General features: G+C 35.6%; 1 protein-coding gene across 1 annotated transcript in view; it reads right to left on the bottom strand.

The window, feature by feature from the left end:
- Positions 1-21,256, bottom strand: part of LOC132798241 (probable G-protein coupled receptor CG31760) — a 37,879-nt gene that overhangs the window by 13,166 nt on the left and 3,457 nt on the right. Inside the window, exons 2-4 of the mRNA XM_060810029.1 lie at positions 20,833-21,250; positions 5,744-6,271; positions 3,860-4,046 (exon numbers count right to left, since the gene is read on the bottom strand). Of these exons, the coding sequence (XP_060666012.1) occupies positions 3,860-4,046; positions 5,744-6,244 (688 nt within the window). The 5' untranslated portion in view covers positions 6,245-6,271; positions 20,833-21,250. The remainder of the gene's footprint in view (positions 1-3,859; positions 4,047-5,743; positions 6,272-20,832; positions 21,251-21,256) is intronic.

The raw sequence follows: 21,256 nt of genomic DNA, 5'->3' as shown, positions 1-21,256 counted from the left end.
ATACGCAGCCGGTGGCGGTGGCAACAAAACGTGGCAAGTTTTTACGCGGTTGCTGAAGCGAAATGGACACAAAGGAGACGTGAAAAGCAGCTGCGGGGAGAAGGAGGAGTGGGTAGTAAAGAGCTCGTCATATAAACACACAGGCAAAGTTCGCTCTACTCGCAAGTTGCGTCAAACTGTTGCCACAAGTTCAAGCCATAATGCCACAATGCGAAGGCTGCAAAAAGTCTTCAGTCTCGAGGAGGAAAAGTGCCTTATGGTAAATAACATTAGCCAATGCCTGTCACTCACTTCACACATACAAACACACACACACACCAACACACTCGAACAATTTACAGTTATAGTTATAGTCATGTGTGTTTGTCACGTTTGTCATTCATCATCTGCGTGCGATTTCTAGCACTCGGCTGGCTCCTGGCATCATCATCAATCTTTTGGTCCCCAGTTTGAGAATTTATTGCCATTGAACCAAGTGGCATGAGCCTCTTTTTCTGTTCGTGTGTGTGTGTTCGCCAACTATGCGGGTTGCGTGTGTCTGAGTCTGTCTGAGTGTGTGGCAAGTACTTTTTGTGTAGGTGTCAGAAATAAACATGCGCAACTTGCACAATTGTAAGCAATTTGTTTTTTGCGGACAGAACGGAACGAAGGGGGACGGAAAGAGTGAGCCCCAAAAAACTCTTGGACCACAAAAGTTTTGCTCACTTCAACGGGCCTTTCTACACTGAAAAAGGCAAGTTTCTAAAATCAAGAATATTCGTAAAAATTGTGTTCTCAAAATATGACCACTTTAAGAATAATGTCTTAAAACTAAGCCAAAAATCACAAAAATAAGACCAAACATAATAATAGATTTAGTTATTAAATAAATACTACTATACTAGTTATAATTTTTTTGTCTAGCTTTGAGAATTTCCTTTCATAGCTCAGTTAGTAAAACTGTAGCGAACCACAATTTTAGAATTAAGAGAGGAGGTCCTGAGATAATAAGTATTTGGTTAGTAGATGAATGATTAACATATATAATGTATAGTTTTTACTCAATATTAAATAAAATATAATGTAATATTTTTTTTTATTTTTAATCTTCAAATTTTCAGATTTTTTCCATTTATTAATAAGAACTTGAGTCTTGAAACTTTAAAATGTTTACCTCTTATTAATAAGAACTTGGGTCTAATATTAAATGTTGGGATTTCATGTTCTTTACGCGCTTTATAGATCAAAATGACTACTATGACTAAAATCTTGATTTTGTCACTTTTTTTCTCAGTGTATGCTATGTAAAATTGGCAATTATTCAAGTTGTGCACAGACAAGTTTTTCGTGCACGACAACACCAAACATTCCACATGCCACACACACACTCTTTCGAGTTGCGAGTGTGTGCTGGCAGGTGTGTAACAGCTTGTGTTGCTATTGAAAATTGCGAAACAAAAGGGTTTAATGATGTGCTGAACAAGTGGTCTATACTAATTTGCCACTCTTCCAATTAACTTTCTAGTTTATTGTGAAGTCTTTAAAGTATTTGATTTCTACTGTAATTGCAAGGCAACTGGTAGTCGTGCATACCCCACTACTTCACACTTTTGTGCTCTGGGACCCGTTGAGTAATTAAATTTCACACAGATTCCGTTTGCCCTGAGATGAGCAATAAAGGAATTCATGGAGACCGGAACTGGAACATCAACATATTTTCTTTCTTTTCTAATGGGTTTAAAGTATTTTACACACACAAAGTGTTTGACATCGTCAGCAGTTTATATATTGTAAAAAATGTTACAGATTATTATCTTTAATTTATTTGCAAGCAGCAATAATTTGAAATGTATTCAGAAATGAGCTTAAAGATAATTGATTATTAAAGTGTTTTATACTTTTTAAGCTGATTACAATTGAGTTAAATTGCGAATGCATATGGCATAAAAAGCTTTCTCTTGTCGTCATCTTGTTTGATCTGTGTACAACATGGCGTATGCGTGTTCTCCACACACCAAGGATTTTAACTGATTTTACAGAGATCCGCATACAACCTACGGTCCACGCACACAGTTGTGTCTGTGTCCTGTTTATCATGTAAAAGTTGATGGGGACATTAAGAGAAAATCAGAGATGAAAACAAGCCGAATGTGGCAAATAACAACGCACAGCGCACAACTTTAAATTAAAATGAATACAACAAAAAACAACGAGAGAGAAATAATATATGCATGTAGAAGAGCTAAAAAAGGGAAAGGGGAGCAGGGAGCAGGATGTTTGATGCGCCACAAGTGCGTCGTTGTTGTCAACCCCAAGGCAGGCGACGCGCGATGTCATGCCAACCCCGGACATGGACACGGCGCAAGGACCAAGGATGAAGGACCAAGGACCCCCAGTCGAAGTAGAGAAGAGCTCAGGCGCAACCTTGGCAACAGACGGCCAGAGCAAAGAGCTATCGGTGTGAGTGTGTGTGTCATGTATGTGAGTGTGAGTGTGTGTGTGTAGTCAAGGACAACAGACGCACAATGAACTCATCGCACTCACTCGGTTCGGTTCAGTTCGGGGTACAGGATAATAACAGCAACAGCAACAGCAACAACATTGCCAGCTGCTTCGAGGAGTATTGAAGCACACCAGTTGCCTTTTGTATCTTCTCTCTCTCACACACTCTTTCTCCCTCTCTCTCTCGCTATCTCCCCCCAAATGCTTTCTAGTGCTGAAAAGGTGCGACGTGTCAGCAGAAATCGCATAAAGTGAAAGCAAATTTGCTGTCAGTTTTGTTGCTGTCGTTATTCCCGTTGAGCAACAGGATGAGCCATATGTATTTGGCGTATAGAATTTGCCACTTGCCTCATCCATCCAACCATTCATCCATCTTCTTGCCCCCGCTTCATCTCTGCAGTGCCATAAACTCTCCCTATCTCTCTCTCTCTCTTCTTCTCTATCTTTGGCCGTGAGGTCCTTGAAATTTTGATGTCTCGCATAAATTATTCGGGGGAAAGCTTCTTGCAAATCGAATAAATTTAAGCCAATTTAAAGGTGATGGTAGAGATGTTTCTCTCCCTTTCTCTTTCTCTTTCTCACTCTATCTGCTATCTCCTTCTCTGTCGCCAACCGGCACTCAAAGCATATCAATTGCTTGGCTGTCCTTAAACGCTTTGATTGAGAGGCGCCACAAGCGTTAAAGTGCCAAAAATAACTCAGCTTGAAAATTTAAGTACAACAGCTACCAAAAAAAGGGTACTCAGCGTTTCTTTTACTTTTTTCTTTGTCCTACACATTTATATTTGGCAATTTAATAAACTATTTTTAAATGAAGTGCGACTTAAATCAGGCTTGACTTGCACTTATTTGCATAAGCTTCGCATGTATTTTTAGCAAGGTAGAAAAGTTATTTTCGAATAGAATTTAAGGACACCCACTTGAGGTCCGCCTCTTCTTTTGCTATTGTTAACTTTAATAATCTCCTTAGCATTCACTATGCTGTTCATCAAAATATTTAGAAACATTCTATGCATTAATTTTGATTGTCTAGCTCATTCAATTAGCTGCCGGAATTATGAATAATTAAAACCCAAATTGCGTTCTTTTCAACTTGAAATTGAACGTTAACAAGCAACGTTTAAAGTAGCTTCGATTAATTATTTAACGCTGCCACAAAGCGTTTTTATTTGATGTTGCCACGTTGCCACAGCCGGAAATGAATTTAATGGCACGCACAAAGGAAATTAGTAGGCAGAATGTGAATGTGAATGTGAATGTGCAATCGATATATCAAGTGTGCGAAGCGATAAATCGTGACATATTTACATAAGTATGGCCACATCCAATTTGTATGTATATGTAGTATATTTAGTATATTCAAGTAATCGCTACTCACCGCCATGCCGTATGATGCCCACTTCTTGGAGTATCGATGCTGCCAAATCTGCCTTTTGTCTGGAGCTCTCGAAGCGTTCCGAGTTGATGGGCACTTGGAGCGGTCGATATAGCGTCGAGATGCACAATGTGCCCAAATTTTCCGTCGCTATGTCGTGTATTGTCACCAGCGATTGCTCAATGGCTGTCTATAAAGTGATAGAGGGAGGGGGAGAGTGAGAGTGAGCTTCATTCATTTTGTATTAAGTATTTTTAGCAGCTTGAAGCTTGGACTATCTGACTCGCCTGTGCCCCGCTTTATACCCAAATCATTTTTTGGTTGGCCAACAACATGTTGACAAACGCATTAAAAATACATTTTTGGCTAAATACATTCATGGCCAAGCATTTTGCTTGGTCCCTTTTATCGTTTGAGTGGAAAATTACGTTATTGCCTTCACTTTGCCTTCTAAAGCGCGAAAAACTTTGCGGTCGAGGCGGCTGACTTTAAATTGTTTTGGCCATTGTTTTGCACCAAAATTGATAAAGTGTCCCCCCGCCCCTCCAGCAACTGACCCAAAAGCTTCTTCTCTTCTTCCCTCTGTGTGTGTGTGTTTGTGGGAATCGACAAAAATTGCCAATTCGGCAATTGCTTTGTTTTGCATTCGATTGACTTTTCGATTGAACAAAGGAAATTCGAATTTGAAGTTTTGCTTCGTTCCTGTTATTCTGTCTCTTTCACTTATCGCTATCCAATTGTCAAAGACTTTAACTTTAACTAAAGTGTATTCTTCATTTGTTGCCGAGGCAAAGCAAAAAGTTGAACAAGTTGACAACATTTTCAAGAAGTTAACTTGAAAGGCACTTTTTAAAATGTTTTCAAACATTTTCTGTTACGCTTAATTTATTATATTAATAGACACATTCAAAATGTCTTTATAAGATTTCCTAAACTTGTTCAACCTTAGCAATTATGATTGCAAATACTCTAGCATCGTTAAGATATTGTTTAATTTGGGTATTTTATTATTACATGACATCATTATTATTGACGAAATCTTTCTAAACAACTTTTATATTCAGCATTTGAATTTTGCAATAATTTCCTAAAGATAATGTGATACGCTTGATAATACAATAAAGCAAAATGCTTTGAAAATTTCATACATCTTAAGAAACTTTTTCGACCTTAAAAATTTGTGACTAATATAGTTCTCAAAACTTTTAAGTGTTGAATATGTTTTCCTAATTTATGGAAATTATTTAAGAAATTATTTCAAAAAATCATTGAATAATTTCCTACCATACAAAATTTGGAGTTTTTAAATAATTTCTTAAAGATGTTCTGCTGTGCCTAATTTACTGTATGAACAAAGCACTTTGAAGCACTTTGAAGTCTTCATCAATTTGCAGAAGCCTTCTAAGAATAACATTATCATATAATCTAGCATAAAAACTGTATAATCCTTTAATGTAAATTTGCGCAGCACTCGGTCGAAATTGAATCGAATCAAGTTTCAGCTGATGTTGTTGTTGTTGTTGTTGTGGGGCACGCACACAAGAGCATTTCAATCGATTTCCATTACCGCAACGAACGCACTTGAGGCTAGTTGCACTTAAGGAATTAAGGAGCTGCTTGAAAAGGAGCCACTTCAAAACGAGGCATTAAGTGCCTAACTAAGTTCACTTAATATTCGTCCAAGTGTTGTGCAATCGCGACCTCAATTCAATTACAAGCAAGTGGTTGTTGTTGTTGTTCTTGTTCTTGTTGCATGCCCCACGCACCCAACATCTGAAGAGTGTCGAAAGTGTTCACTTGCTCTCTCTTTCTCTAATTATGACTATTCCATTTGTTGCTAATTGTTGTTAATGACGAATTATAATAGTTCAAGCAATTTGCGCTTACCCGTGAAACGATGTTGCCGTCGCCAATTCGCAGAATGTTTTTAAATGGATTGCCAAGGGCGACTGCAGCTGCTGCTGCTGCTGCACTTGCTCCTGTCACGGAGTTGGGCAACGTTGATGAGGATGTTGCTGCAGCTGCAGATGTTGCTCCAGTGCCAGTTTCATTTGCAGAAGCTTGCTTGCTACTACTTGTTGTTGTTGCTGTTGTTGTCGATGATGATGATGATGTTGTTGCTGTTGCTGTTGCCGCTGTTGAAGTTGCTGCTGCTGCTGTAGTTGCATTTGCATGCTCAACTGCCAGCACCAGCAGCAGCAGCAACGACAATAACACCAGCAATTGTTTTCTCGCCTCTACACAAATGCCAGCAACTAGTTGCTGTTGCTGTTGTTGCTGTTGTTGCTTTGGCTGTTGCTGTTGCTGTCGCTGACAACTGTCGTCTCGAGTTGCGGCCTCCAGTTGCCTCCTTTTGCGCCACTTGCCTGCATTGAGCCTGCATTTCATTGTTGTTTTGCATTTGCCACTGTGCAGCTGCAAGCGAGATATAAAGAGAGTCGTTGAAAGATGGAAAAATTAGCAGACGCTTTCAAATAATGACATTTTAATAAGTAATTCTCCCTCTTCAGTTGTCCTTGGTGGCAAAACAAAACGCAGAAAAAGACAGCTTTATGCATATTTAATTAGTTAAATGAATTGCCTTTTTCTCAGCGTACTTTTCTTTCCTTTTTTTTATTGCTTTGTCATCCTAAACGTGTTCTAAATGTAATCCCCGAGTTGGGAAACAAACAAAATTAGGATCTATTCATTTGAACACTTCCGTGAACTTTCTACATATTTAGCTGACAAGTTTAACAAGAAGTTTCTTTTGAAGTGAGGATCTATTTCTTTTAATACTTTGTTGAATTATAAAAGTCTTTTTTCATATTTTTTCATAACGTCTATATTTTATTTCCTAATATATTCGAATTTATGTTATATTATATTAAATTTCTTTTTATATTAGTACTTATATTAAGTACATTTGAACAACATTTCAAATAGGGTTCTGTTAGAGCACGAATAAACTCCTTACTTTTTATTTTGTAGTTCTGAGCTATAAAGATAATTTATAATATAAATTTCCACTCCTTGAGCTGGCAAATATAGCTTCATTAAATTGGGATCTATTCCTTTTGAACACTTCTGCGAACTTTATAAATCTTCACATAATAAATTTAACAACAACTTTCTATATCTTTTGACACTTTCTTGAATTTTCGAATATTTTTTCCTGTAGAAAATTTGGCATAATTAGTTAAATAAAAATGTTTATATATAAAAATTGAATTATAAAAAAGATTGTGAGAAAAATAATCACAACCTGTTTATATTTTATTGCTTAATATATTTTAATATATATATATTTTTACAATGAAAGTACTTTCTCCAATAAAATCCACACTGTCTTTCACGCATTTCAGAATTATAACAATAATTTGTAATACGAAATTTACATTAATTACCTAAACTTATCTGTCAGCACTAATGCACTCATTTCACAGCTAAATATTTCTCATATATCATTTTGTCAAATGTTCACTTACTGATTTACACAGTCAGATTTTGCCCCCCACAGCAATTAGCTATTGTTATTTTCAAAAGTTAATGTCATTGCATGATACAATTGATAGAGGAACTGTCTTTGTCTTGTCATCACACATATGCAATTTATTGTGTATGAAATCCCAGCAAATGCTCTCAGTTATCATGTGTCAACACATGCAAAAATGATTAAGCAAATATATAAATAAATTGTCAAAATATTTATTTATTTATTTATGTACTCAAGACATCTGTAAATACTACAGCTAAGGTTTCCCTCTTTCCCTTTTTCTCTTTTTCCCTTTCCATTTCCGCAGCAAAGTAAGAGATGAAAAGACAAAGTCGGGGATAAAATGAGACAAGTCAGTGTCTCCACTCACCTGGCGCCCACAACTTTGTAGAGGTAAATGTAGAATACCAAGTCAAACAACAACAAAACTCGCAAAGTAAATACAAAAGGTACGAGTAGAAAAAAAAATACTGAATGTATAGTATATGTAAAGAACAAGCGGAAACACTTGCATACCACTTTTCAGTCCCCTCCACGATTGCCACCCTTTATGCTTATGGGCCTTTCATGAATGCGAAAGAAAATGTAAATATGAAATAAAAAGCAAGAAAGCGTAGATGAAAAAGATGACAACACTTAAAGATACCCTATGAGGAGGGTAATTAAAGTTAACAACTTGAAGAATAGAATATGGGAATGTGAAAATTTCTTAATTGACAATTTTTAGGAATCTAAAATGTGTTTTAGTCTATCACGCACCTTTTGCTGACTACAGGGTATCGGCAGAATGCGAAAGAAAATGTAATTATGAAATGTGAATGAAAAATATTACAACACTTAAACATACCCTATAAGGAGGGTAATTAAATATAACAACTTGAAGAAAAGATTATGAAAATGTGAAAATTTCATACTTGACAATTTTTTGGAATCTAAAGAGTCTGTCACACTCCTGCTGATTACAGGGTATCTACAGAAAAGACTAACAAGAAGCGGCAGCATACTTATGTTACATGTCTTTTGCATTAGCAGCAACAACAGCAAAACTCACAACTAAACTGTGACGTAGTGCAACAGGATTTACAATTGCATGGCAAAGGGATTGAGCTGTTGCTTCTGGGAAAAAGAGTTGGTAACAGGAGTAAGGCTTCATATGTATGTAGTGGATGGGGGCATCATTGAAATGGAACACATTCACTTTTTATTTTTTTTATGCCAGTCATAAAAAAAAGTGGTTCTGGTGAAAGTGGTTGAAAGTTTGTTGTCGTCGTCGTTGTCGTTGTCGACTGCTGAGACAGTTTTGCTCCATTTATATATTTTTGTTCAGTTCACTTTTCAAATTGCTTGCCATTTGTATAAAATTGTGCCAATGATTGCCTACCATTTGATATGAAACACTCAGCTGCACAAACATTACACATTAGTGTATCGAAAATAATGTTCTTAGTTCATTGATTGATTTTTCTACTCTTCATCTTTTTAAATTAATTCCTAAGATAAATTGTAAACAGATATTTAGTTTATTTATATTGCCGTTTAATATTTATCATTTTTAGCATCTTGGACAACATTGAGGATATAGTTTGGTAGTATCCGGCTTTTTATTACAATTGGCTACAGCGGGGCAGCTATAATCAAGAAGAATAAATGAGAATAACGTTTGTTTTTCAAAATGTTTTAAATGATTTACCCCAAAGCTGTAAAGGATTCATGTCCTATACAAATATACTGGCGACATTCACCCGGTATTTGGTATTTTTCGCCACGATTTACCTTTGCATCTGAACAGTCATCTGTAGGTTTTTTAGTATATATAGTATATGTGGTATATTAGTATATTTTTAAGTATACCTATACTTTACTTTGTAGTATATTGGCATATACTTAAGTATGAGTATACTTATATAGTATATAATATATAGTATATTAGTATATATTTAAGAATACGTATTCTATATATGTATATTATCTTAGTATATACTTAAGTATACTATGCTATGTATAATATATTATATTATATTTAAGTATAATTATACCATGCCATATAGTATATTAGTATTTACTTAAGTATAAGTATGCTATGTTACTATATACTACTATACTATATATAGGTATACTTTTAGAATATTGCAATTAAGAAATGCCAAAGTGTTACTTTTTTACTTACAGCCCAACGCCAGGAGCAAATGTGAGCCAAAAATCAATGAAAAAAGCAAATACGTAAACGACTTCATTATAAAAAGTCTCTTTGCCAAACTAAACACAACTCTTTGAAAGCAGCTAAATATATATTTAATTTTGAGCTTGTCGCTAAATAAAATTCATTATTTACGGTTAATTTCATTCATGAAATTGATTACGTTACAGTTTGATTTTGACATTTAATGATGTTTTATTGTTGGTAAAGTTTTCAAAGTAAAGATCAATAAAAAACAATTTCGAAACTATCGTCATTAGCATTGTTTGGAGTTTGGGAAATATTTTCAACATTTTTAATAGCGATGCTAATTAAAAGCTGTAATTTGAAATGCAAAAACACAGCTTGACAACAACTCAAACAAGAACCGAGAAAACAGCAACAAAACACAACAAAAAAAAACCAAGTTGTGGCTAATGAATAATCGTGGCTAGTTTTCGGTTAAAATTTTTCATTTGACCAAAAAAACCGAAACAACAAAAAAAAAAAAAAAAACACACACTGAGCACTCTGGAAAACTAAACACTGTGAAAAGTGTGCAAAAGTGAGCGGGTTTCGCCTTTTAGCATTGGGTGTGGGCGTGGCACTGTGGGCGTGCATTTTAAATGGCAGCGCGCGGATTAATTTGCATCCAACTGTTCGCAAGTGGCTTCAGCTGCTGCTTCTGTTTCTCTACTATTCTGTTTGGTTGTGGGCGTTATAGGGCTAAGGGGGCGTGGCTGGGCATTTTTCGCTTTGCCATGCAAAATTGTTGCTGCTGCTGCTGCTGTAAAAATGAGAGACGACCGCTCAAAAGTCAAATGAAAGAGCTTACACCACAAATTTTTGCTGCTCATTTTCGTTGATGTTGTGTTCCTTTATATTTTTCTGTATTATTTTTTTGTTTTTTGCGCTAGTTTATTTTTACGATCTGAATTACTCGAAACTAACAAGAAATTGTTGTTGATGTTTTGCTGGCAGTTTTTTTTCTCTCTTTAATGGTGATAATATGAAGCTATTTTTATGTTGATGCTGTGCGACATTAAAAGTAACAAGTCATAAAAATCACATCATTTTTTTGTGTTTTTTCAATTTTCATATTGCAAAACAAAATGTTGGCAGACGAATATTATTTAACCTTTCAGCAAAAATCGCAAATCCCGAGGGAATCATCAAAGTTGTATTGCAACTGAAAGTCAATCATTTTAATTACTCAACGCTTTTTAATTAAGCTTTCACTTAGAACATATTTCCCTTTAGCAAAGTGCAGTCATACTCGTAAAGTTTTCAAAAGCGTTTCCACTACAACCTCAAAAACACATGATGATAGAATATGAAGGGACCGTGTACAATTTGTTGATAATGTGAAAAACGTGCAGCGCATAATTATTGGCATCACTATAGAGCAAAGTTTTCTCCCATTTCCTGGTAAATTGTCTCGCACTTGTTCGACGTTTAATTACACTAATTTATATGCAAACTGCAATTTACATGATGACGACAGCGACGTTCTTCGAACTTTGTGATTGTCAGTTTTATGAGTGTGCGATTTTCTTTTTCTTTTTTTATGAGCATCTTGTGTGTGTGTGTGTGTTTGCAGTCTTTGATCTGTGGCACCGTAAAGAAGTGCTTAATTATACGAGCATGGAGTGTATTTATAGGGGTTTCGCTAACACGCTTCACAGCGCATAAAACTCATATCAAAGTTGAGTTGAAACCCGGGTGAGTTAAACACCTTTAAAGTGAAGTTAATTCACGTAAAACTTTGCCATTAAAGTGAAGTTAATTCACGTAAAACTTTGCCATTAAAAGTAACTGTTATGAAATTTACTGTTTCAATAATACTGCCAACCCCGTTGATGTCGCAAAATAAATAATAAAGAAAATCATCCATGAAATGTGTCGCACAGCGTCTTTTGCGATATGCGACTGCTGTTGCACTTTGTCAAAAAGTTTCGCCAAAGTCAAAAGCATAACAGTAAAAATGTGGCAATAGCAGCAGAATGCAATGTGTCCCCCCAAAAAAACCCCCATTGCCACGCCTCCATGCCACAGGGGATTGAAGGAGGGCGGTGTGGCAATACACATCAAACGCAGCTGCTGCTGTTGTTGTTGTTGTTGCTGTTGCCATTGCTGTTGCTTCAGCTGCTGCTCAGTTGCCGTCTTGTGCGCATTTTTGCGTCAAGCTTGCTTAAATTTTACTTCAAGCATTTTTAATACTCTTACAAAAGAATGCCAGCGCTTACACTCCGAATAATGAAAAGGGATTTTCCAAAAATGCGAGCGTAATCAAATTTCAAATGCAGCGCAGCAAAATATGCTACATTTTATTTTGATAATTTGCTTTTTCATTTAAAATGTATGTAGTTGGGTAGATGCTTTCTTTTGTTAAATGAAATAAATAAAATGAAAGAAAGAAGAGATAAAAAAGATAACAAACAATTGTAGTTGATTATTGAAATTATACGACTTCATCATTTGTTGTAAATAAATAACTCAAATAATGTTGTAATGAATAAGTTAGTTGAGATTGATTTTCATTCAATTTTATAGTGTGATTTTCTTAAATATATATTTTAAGTATTATACAATCTAATTTATGAAAATAATAACAAGTAAGAAAGCTAGAGTAGAATTGTAAAAGTTATTTAAGAATTACTTTACTACGGGACCTTGTTGCTTTGTCTGACAATGTGGTATATTTTGTACTATATGGTATATTTATACCTGCTACTCATAGGGTAGAAGGGTATTATTTAAATCTAGTGCTATATCAATTACCAAATACAGCTCTTGGTATATTTTTGATCTTTCCGGTACATTAACTTGGTATATTTTAAGAATAATACTGCACTGTTTTCATTTTTTCTTACAGTCGAAGTTTTTTTTAACTTGTTCTTTTCGTTTCGACTACTGGCAAAGAGCATTCAACTGTCGGCAGCCGCGTTTGCTTATACTCCAGCTGCTCTTTGCATTTTTCCACTTGGTATGCGTTGCAAAAGAAATCGCACAAAAAATTTGTCAACATGTTTATAATCGTTGTTGTCGTCGTCGGTGTCGTCGTCGGTGTCGTTGTAAGTTGTTGTCCGCCAAGCCAAGTAAACCGAGCAAAGAGTAACAGTTGTTGGCTGTCACAGTTGTCGGCTTAATTTATAAACGGACTAAACAAGCGTTAAACCTACACACACCTTTCTCAAAACCCTTCGTATGTGCGACTTTAGTCTGTAGTCGGTAGTCTGATGCCTTTTGCTTATTCTCTATAAAAGCGGGGGCTTTCTCTCTTTCATAAGTAGTATATGGGTTAAATGACTTCCTCGTTGGTAGCAACACAACACGGCAACAAAGTAAACAAAAAACTTTGAGGACACTTCAGCCATGCCACGCCTCCTACTCCCGCTCCCACTCTCACTTCCACTGTGTCCAGTGGCTTTATTTAAGCTGGCCATCAGTGGCATCAGTTGTTCTTGGTAAAGGCATGTGAAGGAGGAGGTGCCAAGGGGAGGAGAAGGCATAAACTATCTTTATGCCCTTTCGACCCTTTCATAAGCACGTTTTTATCTGCTTTACACATTTGTGCGTTGTGCGTTCGACTTTGGCTTCATTTTGCTTGGGGAAATGCTTTCAGCTTAACAATTGAAGCTGCCATCTTTAAGGAAAGTAAAGTAGCAACTGCTGATTTTGTCAGTTTTCTTTGTCATTGATTTTCGATCATAATAATTTGATGTGTGCTTTATGTGCCGGAAAGCGGCTAAAACTCATATCTGGCAAAAAATACATTCTGGTTGCCAGGCAGCAAAACATCGCATCACATGCGATGCCATCACATCAGACAACATCAGCAATTGTCATTGCAATGCATTTGATTTGATTTTTATGCCTTGTCGTCATCATTTTTTTCTTCTTCGTTTTTATGGCTTTATAATGTGCGTCTTATCTCCCAAGGGATTTGAGTTTCGACATTGCTTAAGCAGATGCCAATAAACTGGAAATTGGGGGACCATAGAAGAAACATGAATGTGCAATTGAGAGACAACAACTAAATGCATTAAAATTTTGTGATTGGCATGCAGAAAGGTCATTGAATCTTAGTTATTGACTACTGAGTAAAACTATTAAATTGAGATTCAGATTTGCTTTTAGCAGATTATTTTGCACAGCAATTGATGCAGGTCCTATCAATCCTGACAGCTGAGTGGGATGTTGGAAGTATAGCTAACCCTGAGGCTGCCAATTTAAGCAAACTAATTTGCAGACACAAATATCCAAGCACACTCCCACGTACACACACACTCACACACACACTATCATACTCTCCCACACTTATCTTCGCACTCGCATGCAAAGAATGTTGGCAAAGTTATCGTGTCAAATCAAATGTTTCATCGGCGCACACATTATGCAAAACACATGCCAATAACAAATCAGCTAACAGCAACACCAACTGGATAAACAAAGTCAAAACATCAACAGCTGACAACTTCAGTTATTCCGCTTGAGTTGTGACGCACTTTTTGGCCAAACCGGGCAACAAAACTGCCCAATGAATGGGAGAAAGCTGAAAAAATAAGAAAACATGTAAGAAAGCTACAGTTGAGTGCGCTCGACTGTGAGATACCCGCCATGTATTTTTAAAAGTATATTAAATTAATATACCAAAAAAATACTGAAATATATAAAAGTTTATATTAGGTATATCGATATATAATCGAGTGTGCTCGACTATGAGATACCCGCCACGTATTTTGAAAAATATACCAAATTAATATACTGAAAAAGTACTAAAATATATCAACGGTTATATTTGGTATATCGGTATATAGTCGAGTGTGCTTGACTGTAAGATACCTGCTACGCATTTTGAAAAATATACCAAATTAATATACCAAAAAAATACTGAAATATATACAAGTTTGTATTGGTATATCGATATATAGTCGAGTGTGCTCGACTGTAAGATACCTGCTACGCATTTTAGAAAATATACCAAATTAATATACTGAAGAGGTACTAAAACATATCAAAGGATATTTATATATCGGTATATAGTTGAGTGTGCTCGACTGAGAGATATCCACTGCGCATTTGAAAAATATACCAACTTAATATGCCAACACGTGCTAAAATATAGCAAAGGTATACTAATATAGCATTAAATTCCAAATATACTATACAGTGCAAAATATACCAGATTGTCAGCCAATGCCAACTAAGACAACTTTGATCCGAACACGTTTCGATGCGTCTTTCTGCCTGCGGACACAATGTTATAATACCCTTTTACCCTTTAAGTACCGGGTATACAAAATATATATAACTCTGGGGCAGGCGGCAGACAATGAAAGGCGTTGGCATTCATTTCATTTCCTTTGGCCCGTCCGTCAATGCCATTTTGGGGCCAACACTTAAACGCAAATGAGATGATGGCCGAAAACCAAAAGTCTAACCGCTGGCGAAGGCACAAAATCTCATTAAATTAATGCAAGCCTCAGGAGTTTTTTTCTCTCACTCTCACTCTCGCTTTCGCTTTCTGTGCTGCACGAAAACTAATTCGTGGGAGAAAAACGTCTTTCGCGAAATTGTCCCAAGATTTGAAATGTTTGATAGGCAAGCCAATGAAGCGACCAAACCAAAGCAAACCAAACGAAGTCAAACCAAAACCAAAATGAAAGCGAAGCCTCAGCCTCAGCCTCAACAGCAGCCGCTGCCGCAGGGGATCTAAGCATCAGCTTAATTTATATAAAGATGCTTGGTATATTGCTGGCTTTAGTCTATGACATGCAAAATAGGCGTCTAACAGATCTGGGGATTTAGACGTTTTCGTGTCTCGACCATATGACAGCGCCTAATGAATGGAAATCTAAAGTATATCACGAAGGTAGCGGAAGCTAAGTGCAATTAAATAACTTATCAAAATAGAGTTTAAATGAAAAGAGAGCGAAGTTCTAAAGTTAATTTGCAGGCACAATTAAACAACTTATTAAAATAGAGTTTAAATGAAATAAGAGCGAAGTTCTAAAGTGAATTTATAGCTGAAGGACAATAAAGGACATTCGACTGTCTATTATACTCGTATCATTTCTCTCCAAACCTCGATCAATCACCTAAAAAACACATTTTTTCCCGTACTTTTTTAGCATTCAGAGATGGTTGAAAAATCCTCAACACGTGCCTTGACTTAAGTCAAAATATTTTGTATAACAAATGTTTTTTTTAGCTTGTCAACGCATAGCACACACAACACTGAAAAATTTGTTTTGCAAAACCACAACAAATGCAACGGACAGAAAAAAAGCATAAAATAATAAAATTATCCCCAGCTAGCCGAAAGTTTGCCACAATCCTCAAATCGCGTTGCCAGCTTTGTCCGGCAGAGATTTGAAGTGACTTTCGTTATGCAGCTCGCTTGTGTTTATTTTTTTGAAAACAAATAAAAAAGTATGGAAAAGGGATAAACCACAACAACAAATAGCACTAGAATAGCAAACCGATGGACACGTTCATGGCACTTCCGTTCAGCTTAAATCTCTTTTTTTTTGATATACTTAGCACCCATTATAAATTGTAAGTTGAGAGGTATTTGAATGTGGGAAATGTTTCGGAATAGTTAAAGAGTGAATACGTTTTATGACGGTTAGCTTATGAATAATAGATTCGATCTCTTTTGCCTGTTATTACCTACATTTAAAGAGTATCTCCTTGTCACGTACTCTTTCCGCCACTTTGGACTAATATTTATCATATACTCATGCTGGTTTAACTATTAATAGCTAATTGCATCTCCTTTTCATTTGAATGAAAACATTTGCATCTGTATTTATATTTATTTTTTTGGAAGTTTATAAATAACTAATTCAATCTTCTTTCCCCAAAATTAACTCTGTTTTTAATTCCTTATGCATTTATATTTATTTCCATGACAGTTTATAACTAACTGAATCTTTTTTCTTCGAAAATCATTCAATTTTAAAGAGTATCTGCTCGTCAGTTACACTTTCAATCACTCTATATTTATATTTATTCTCATGTTGGTTTATAAATAACTAATTCATTCTCCTTTCCCCAAAATTAACTTCATTTAAAGGGTATCAGTTCGTCACACGCCCTTTTTTTTCTGCCACTTTTTGTGTTTTCGGTTTTTTCTTGTGTGGTTTTCGGTTGCTTTTGAGGTTTTGTCTTCTCCCACATACTGAGTGAGTGGTGCATATTGTTCATATTGCTTCAGCATCGCTGCGTTTGTCTCTTCCTCCCATAGCTGTGTCCATTTTTTTGCGCTGCTTAGTCATGCCCATGAAACACGCAACGTGTTGTGAAAATTTTCAACGGTTAACAATAAATAAATACGGGTATTAAACATGCCGCTGTCGTCATCAGATTCATGATAGGTTATCGTCACTCGGTTAAGTTACGGCAAAAAAAAGATCCTTGCAAAAAACTCCCATTCATTTATATAAATAGAAATAGCATCAAGCGAAAAGCGATTGCTTGAGTTAGAAGAGAGGAAGATAACGTATACGCATATAACGTATACGCAGGCAGTTGAAAAACATTTAACAGCAATTGTCAGCATAAAATTGAGCTGATTGAAAATAAAATGAGAGCAAAGTATAAATCTTTATTGTGCTAGCATTTATTTTGTCAATTTCTGTCACTCGTCATTAACAATTGTATTAAGACACATTTATGTAGTGGCCAATATCATTAGCATTAATTGTATTAATTTGGCTCCACACAAGTAAACACATAGAATTGCTACTAAATATAATTGAACTGCCCGGCAATAATATTACACTGCCTTCAAATTGGTCATTAAGTCAAATTTCATGTGCGCCACATAATAATAAAAAAAATAAAAATGAAATGAAAGTAATAGAAGGAGAGTGAAAGTAGAAGAAATGTGCCATAATGAGTTTATTGATTTGGGGTTCTGGCCCACAATTTGATGGCTGTTCATGTTCGCGTCATGGGAATTTAATATCAATTTGACGCCACATAAGATTGAAATATGTGTGTGCAAGAAGGCAACTGAGAACCCAAGCTGTGCTCTATAGAATTTTGTATCTCATTAAATGTTAAAGCTGTTGAAATTATGTTTGATAAAACTTGAATTCTAAGCCACAGCCAAAGAAATGGGTTGTAGATTTATTACATTTCCATGTCGATAACTTGTAAATATGTCATACAAATGAATCTGTTGACTAATGAGCGCATTTCTTGGTCGTATATTTGTGTGTTTACTGCTCTTTTCCTGGTTCTATTTTTTTTTTTGCTGTGACAAATCCAAATGTAAACAAAGTGAAGAGGCGAGCGTACTCGCTTTTGCCCACCACGGACGTCATTAATATTTATCGCTGTGGCCATCATTGTCAGACAGCCACGTGGCACATTTCGTACTAGTTTATTGTGTATTCCCCAAGTATTTACGATACGAAATGTACCATGTACCTCGATGTAGTTGTAGTCGCTGAATGAGTGCGACAATAGCGTGTGCTTTATAGATACACACATAGAGAGCCAGAGAGATACATACGTTCGTATGTGCTTGGCCAGCTTTAAGCTAATAAAGTTAAGAACTTTAGCGTAACAATTCATTGACATGTTACAACATTGTATTGACACACATAAAATAGACTTATGCCATGTTCTTCTGCATACATGTCACATTCAATTTATATTTTCCTCGCTCATCGTATTATTATTATTATCAATTATTGGCAGGCTTCGAGTGCCATGATTGATGCACGTTGTGCTTCAACAACATTCAGTTCAGGCTTTGTTTAATTGTAACAGCAAGAGGAAAATGTGTTGAGAGCGAGAGACGGAGATAATAGCCATAACAAGAGAGTTACATAAGAGTTGTTCGGTTGTGAGATACTCGCTACACATTTGCAATAAAATCAGATTCCAAAAATAGACCGAAAATATACCAAAATGTGCCGAAAATTTAACAAAATATATCACAAAATACTAACATGGTCCAAGGCCTTGGTATATCCAGAATGTACTAAACTCAAAATATACCATAAAGAATTAAAATATTCCAAATTGTCTGTCAAAAGTATATCATACAAGAGTATTTCTTTTAGATAAACCAAAAATATACCACAAAATACTAATATATAATATAGTCTATAAATATACCACAGAGTATAAAATATACTAGATTGTCTGCCAAAAGTATTTCTTCAATATATTATACAATGTTGTATCTGATCACAACCCAGTTTTAAGGAAGCCTAAATATTATTGTATGACCATCTAGCTTCCAACTTAAGCTTGCTATTCTATTTTTTATTCTACCCTATAGGTAGGGAGTATAATTAAGATTATACAATGCATAAATTACAAATGTTGTGTAATAAAATATGTTTACCAAATTTCTCATTTCTATTGCATTTAACATACTCGACTTATTCACCTCATAATTATGAGAGCCAATCTTCAGCCTAATCAGAGTGACTTATGCAACACTTGCCACACTGTGTTTGCCCCCCCGTGTTGCGTTTAATTTCATTTCTGGCATTCTCGGTTTCATTTGTTTTGCTGCTGTCAACGCTGACAGACATAATTTATGTATTTAATTTGATTAAAATGGAATTTGTATAATGCAAACGTTGCAAATAATCAGTTGGCCACATGAGTTAGTTGACTCCCTCAACACAAAGATATTAAATTTCATTTGGGAAATTGTTGCAAATTGGATTTCGCAATTAATAAGTGAATAATAAATAAATTAAATGAATTTCACATAGCAACTGTTTTTCGTTATTGTTTGTGTTTACAAATGATTTGAGATGTTGGCGAATTGTGCGAAGCATTTAATGCATCAATATTTGATGGGGGCATGCCACATTGATTATGCCACACATTAGCATAAATGTGCAAACCCCTTTCAACCTGGTCTACCTTGAGGTAACCGCAGCGAATTGGGATTGAACCCATCGCCAGGGTCGCCAGGGTCACCAAACTTTTAGCAAAACCACAAGGCATTATTTGCATCTATTGCAAACTAAGAGAACGATTCTTCTTGTTGTTGTTGTTGTTTCGTCTCAAGCATTTAAGGTGAATGAACACGGATGGTGCGGAGAGCACATCGATATTTATGCAAATATGCATAAATAAAATGGGCAAAGCCCATAAAGAAACAGCTACGTGAGCGTATCGAGAATGAACACAATCTCCTCGAAGCAGAAAAAAATAGCAAAAAATGTAGCATACTTTTCTGCTGCGCCTAGACTGAAAATGGACAGCCCTTGAAATTGGCTGCGGCCTTAAAGCCATTTCATTTTATTAACCGATTGGGGCTTTAAAGCATCATTCCCTCTCCCCCAAAAACCGCTAGAGTGGAGGAGGAGGAAGTGTAGGAAAAAGCGACCCAAAAAAGGCCAACGGCCAATGGGCAACTCAGCGAGTGAGCGAGCGAGTGCTTCACAAGTCAGTGAGTAAATAATTTAGCGCATTCAATTATGTATAATAATGTGGAATATATACAAATGAACGCCTTTTGCTAAACATAAGCTGCGAACCACGTTCTGCGTATCAGTTTCCACTGAATTTCGCAGTTTAAATACACGCGATTGAATTGAATTTGCTCTCGCTTGACTTAAGTGAAGATACATTTTTGTATAAATAATATAATTTATGTGTCAACTAGAATTAAATTGAATTTGCTTTCACTTAAATTTGTTGAAAATAAATTAGTCTTTTATACATTTTTTTTTTCTGACTAAATTTGTGAACTAGAAGCATAAAAGCTATATTCAGCTATATTTTCTTGTTTAAAACAATTTATATTTCCCCATTTTAATTGAATTTGCTATTGATTTAGTAATTTAGTGAAGATAAATAAAAATCATTTTGTTTTGTATAATTCATGTTTTGTTTCTTAAGTTAATTGTCAACTAAAAGCAAAGGAAATTCAGCTTTATTTTCAAGCTATTGAAACACAGTATTGAATTAAATTTGGATTCGCTAAAATTTAGTTAGAAGAAGAAATATTTGCTAGTCTAATTTATGTGTTATATCTTGAGTGAATTTGTCAACTAAATGCTACGCAATTTTGTATTTTGTGCATATTTGCAAAAGAAATTCGGCTATATTTTCTTGTTTAAATGATAAAAGAGCAATCTGTTTAACTGATGGCTGATGGCTGCAAAGCGAGCATCAGATATGGCAGCTATGTGAACATGGAGTAATGTCTAAATGCTTCAATTTGTCTTAATTGCAGAGCTTGCCATGTGAGGAATGCTCCGTTTGTCCGTAAACACACAGAAATATATGTATAAAGTATATATAGTAAGTTGGGGTATGTAAAGATGAACGACTTACCTCTCTAGCAAAAGAATCAAATCATGTTACCGCCTTGTCGTCTTCACAGAGTCAACCACTTGGTGCTGCTTCTTGTTGTTGTTGCTGCTGTTGTTGTCTTGTTGTTTTATCGTTTTGTTGTGTCTATGCGCTGGGCTTTTATGTGCCTCTTATATAAGTATCTTTATGCGTATATTTCGAATATATATATTTGTATTGTATTTGCACAACGTTCTTGTTTTCGTTATATTCACTTAGCACTCACTCCTCTCTCGTTTCTCACTCCTTTTCATCTGCCTCTCCGTCTCCGTCTTCACGTTGCGTATTGCTTTTGGCTTTCACTTTCACTTTCACTTCGTTTCGTTTTGTTGTTTTTGCATTCTTATTTTATATTGTTATTATTGTCAGTTATAATTCAATTTGTTGCCGCTGCGCAATTCTATTG

This window comes from Drosophila nasuta, chromosome 2L (genome assembly GCF_023558535.2).
Source record: "Drosophila nasuta strain 15112-1781.00 chromosome 2L, ASM2355853v1, whole genome shotgun sequence".
Classification (NCBI taxonomy): domain Eukaryota; kingdom Metazoa; phylum Arthropoda; class Insecta; order Diptera; family Drosophilidae; genus Drosophila; species Drosophila nasuta.
Note: the sequence above shows the minus strand (reverse complement) of the source record. Positions and strands in the feature narration are given on the sequence as shown.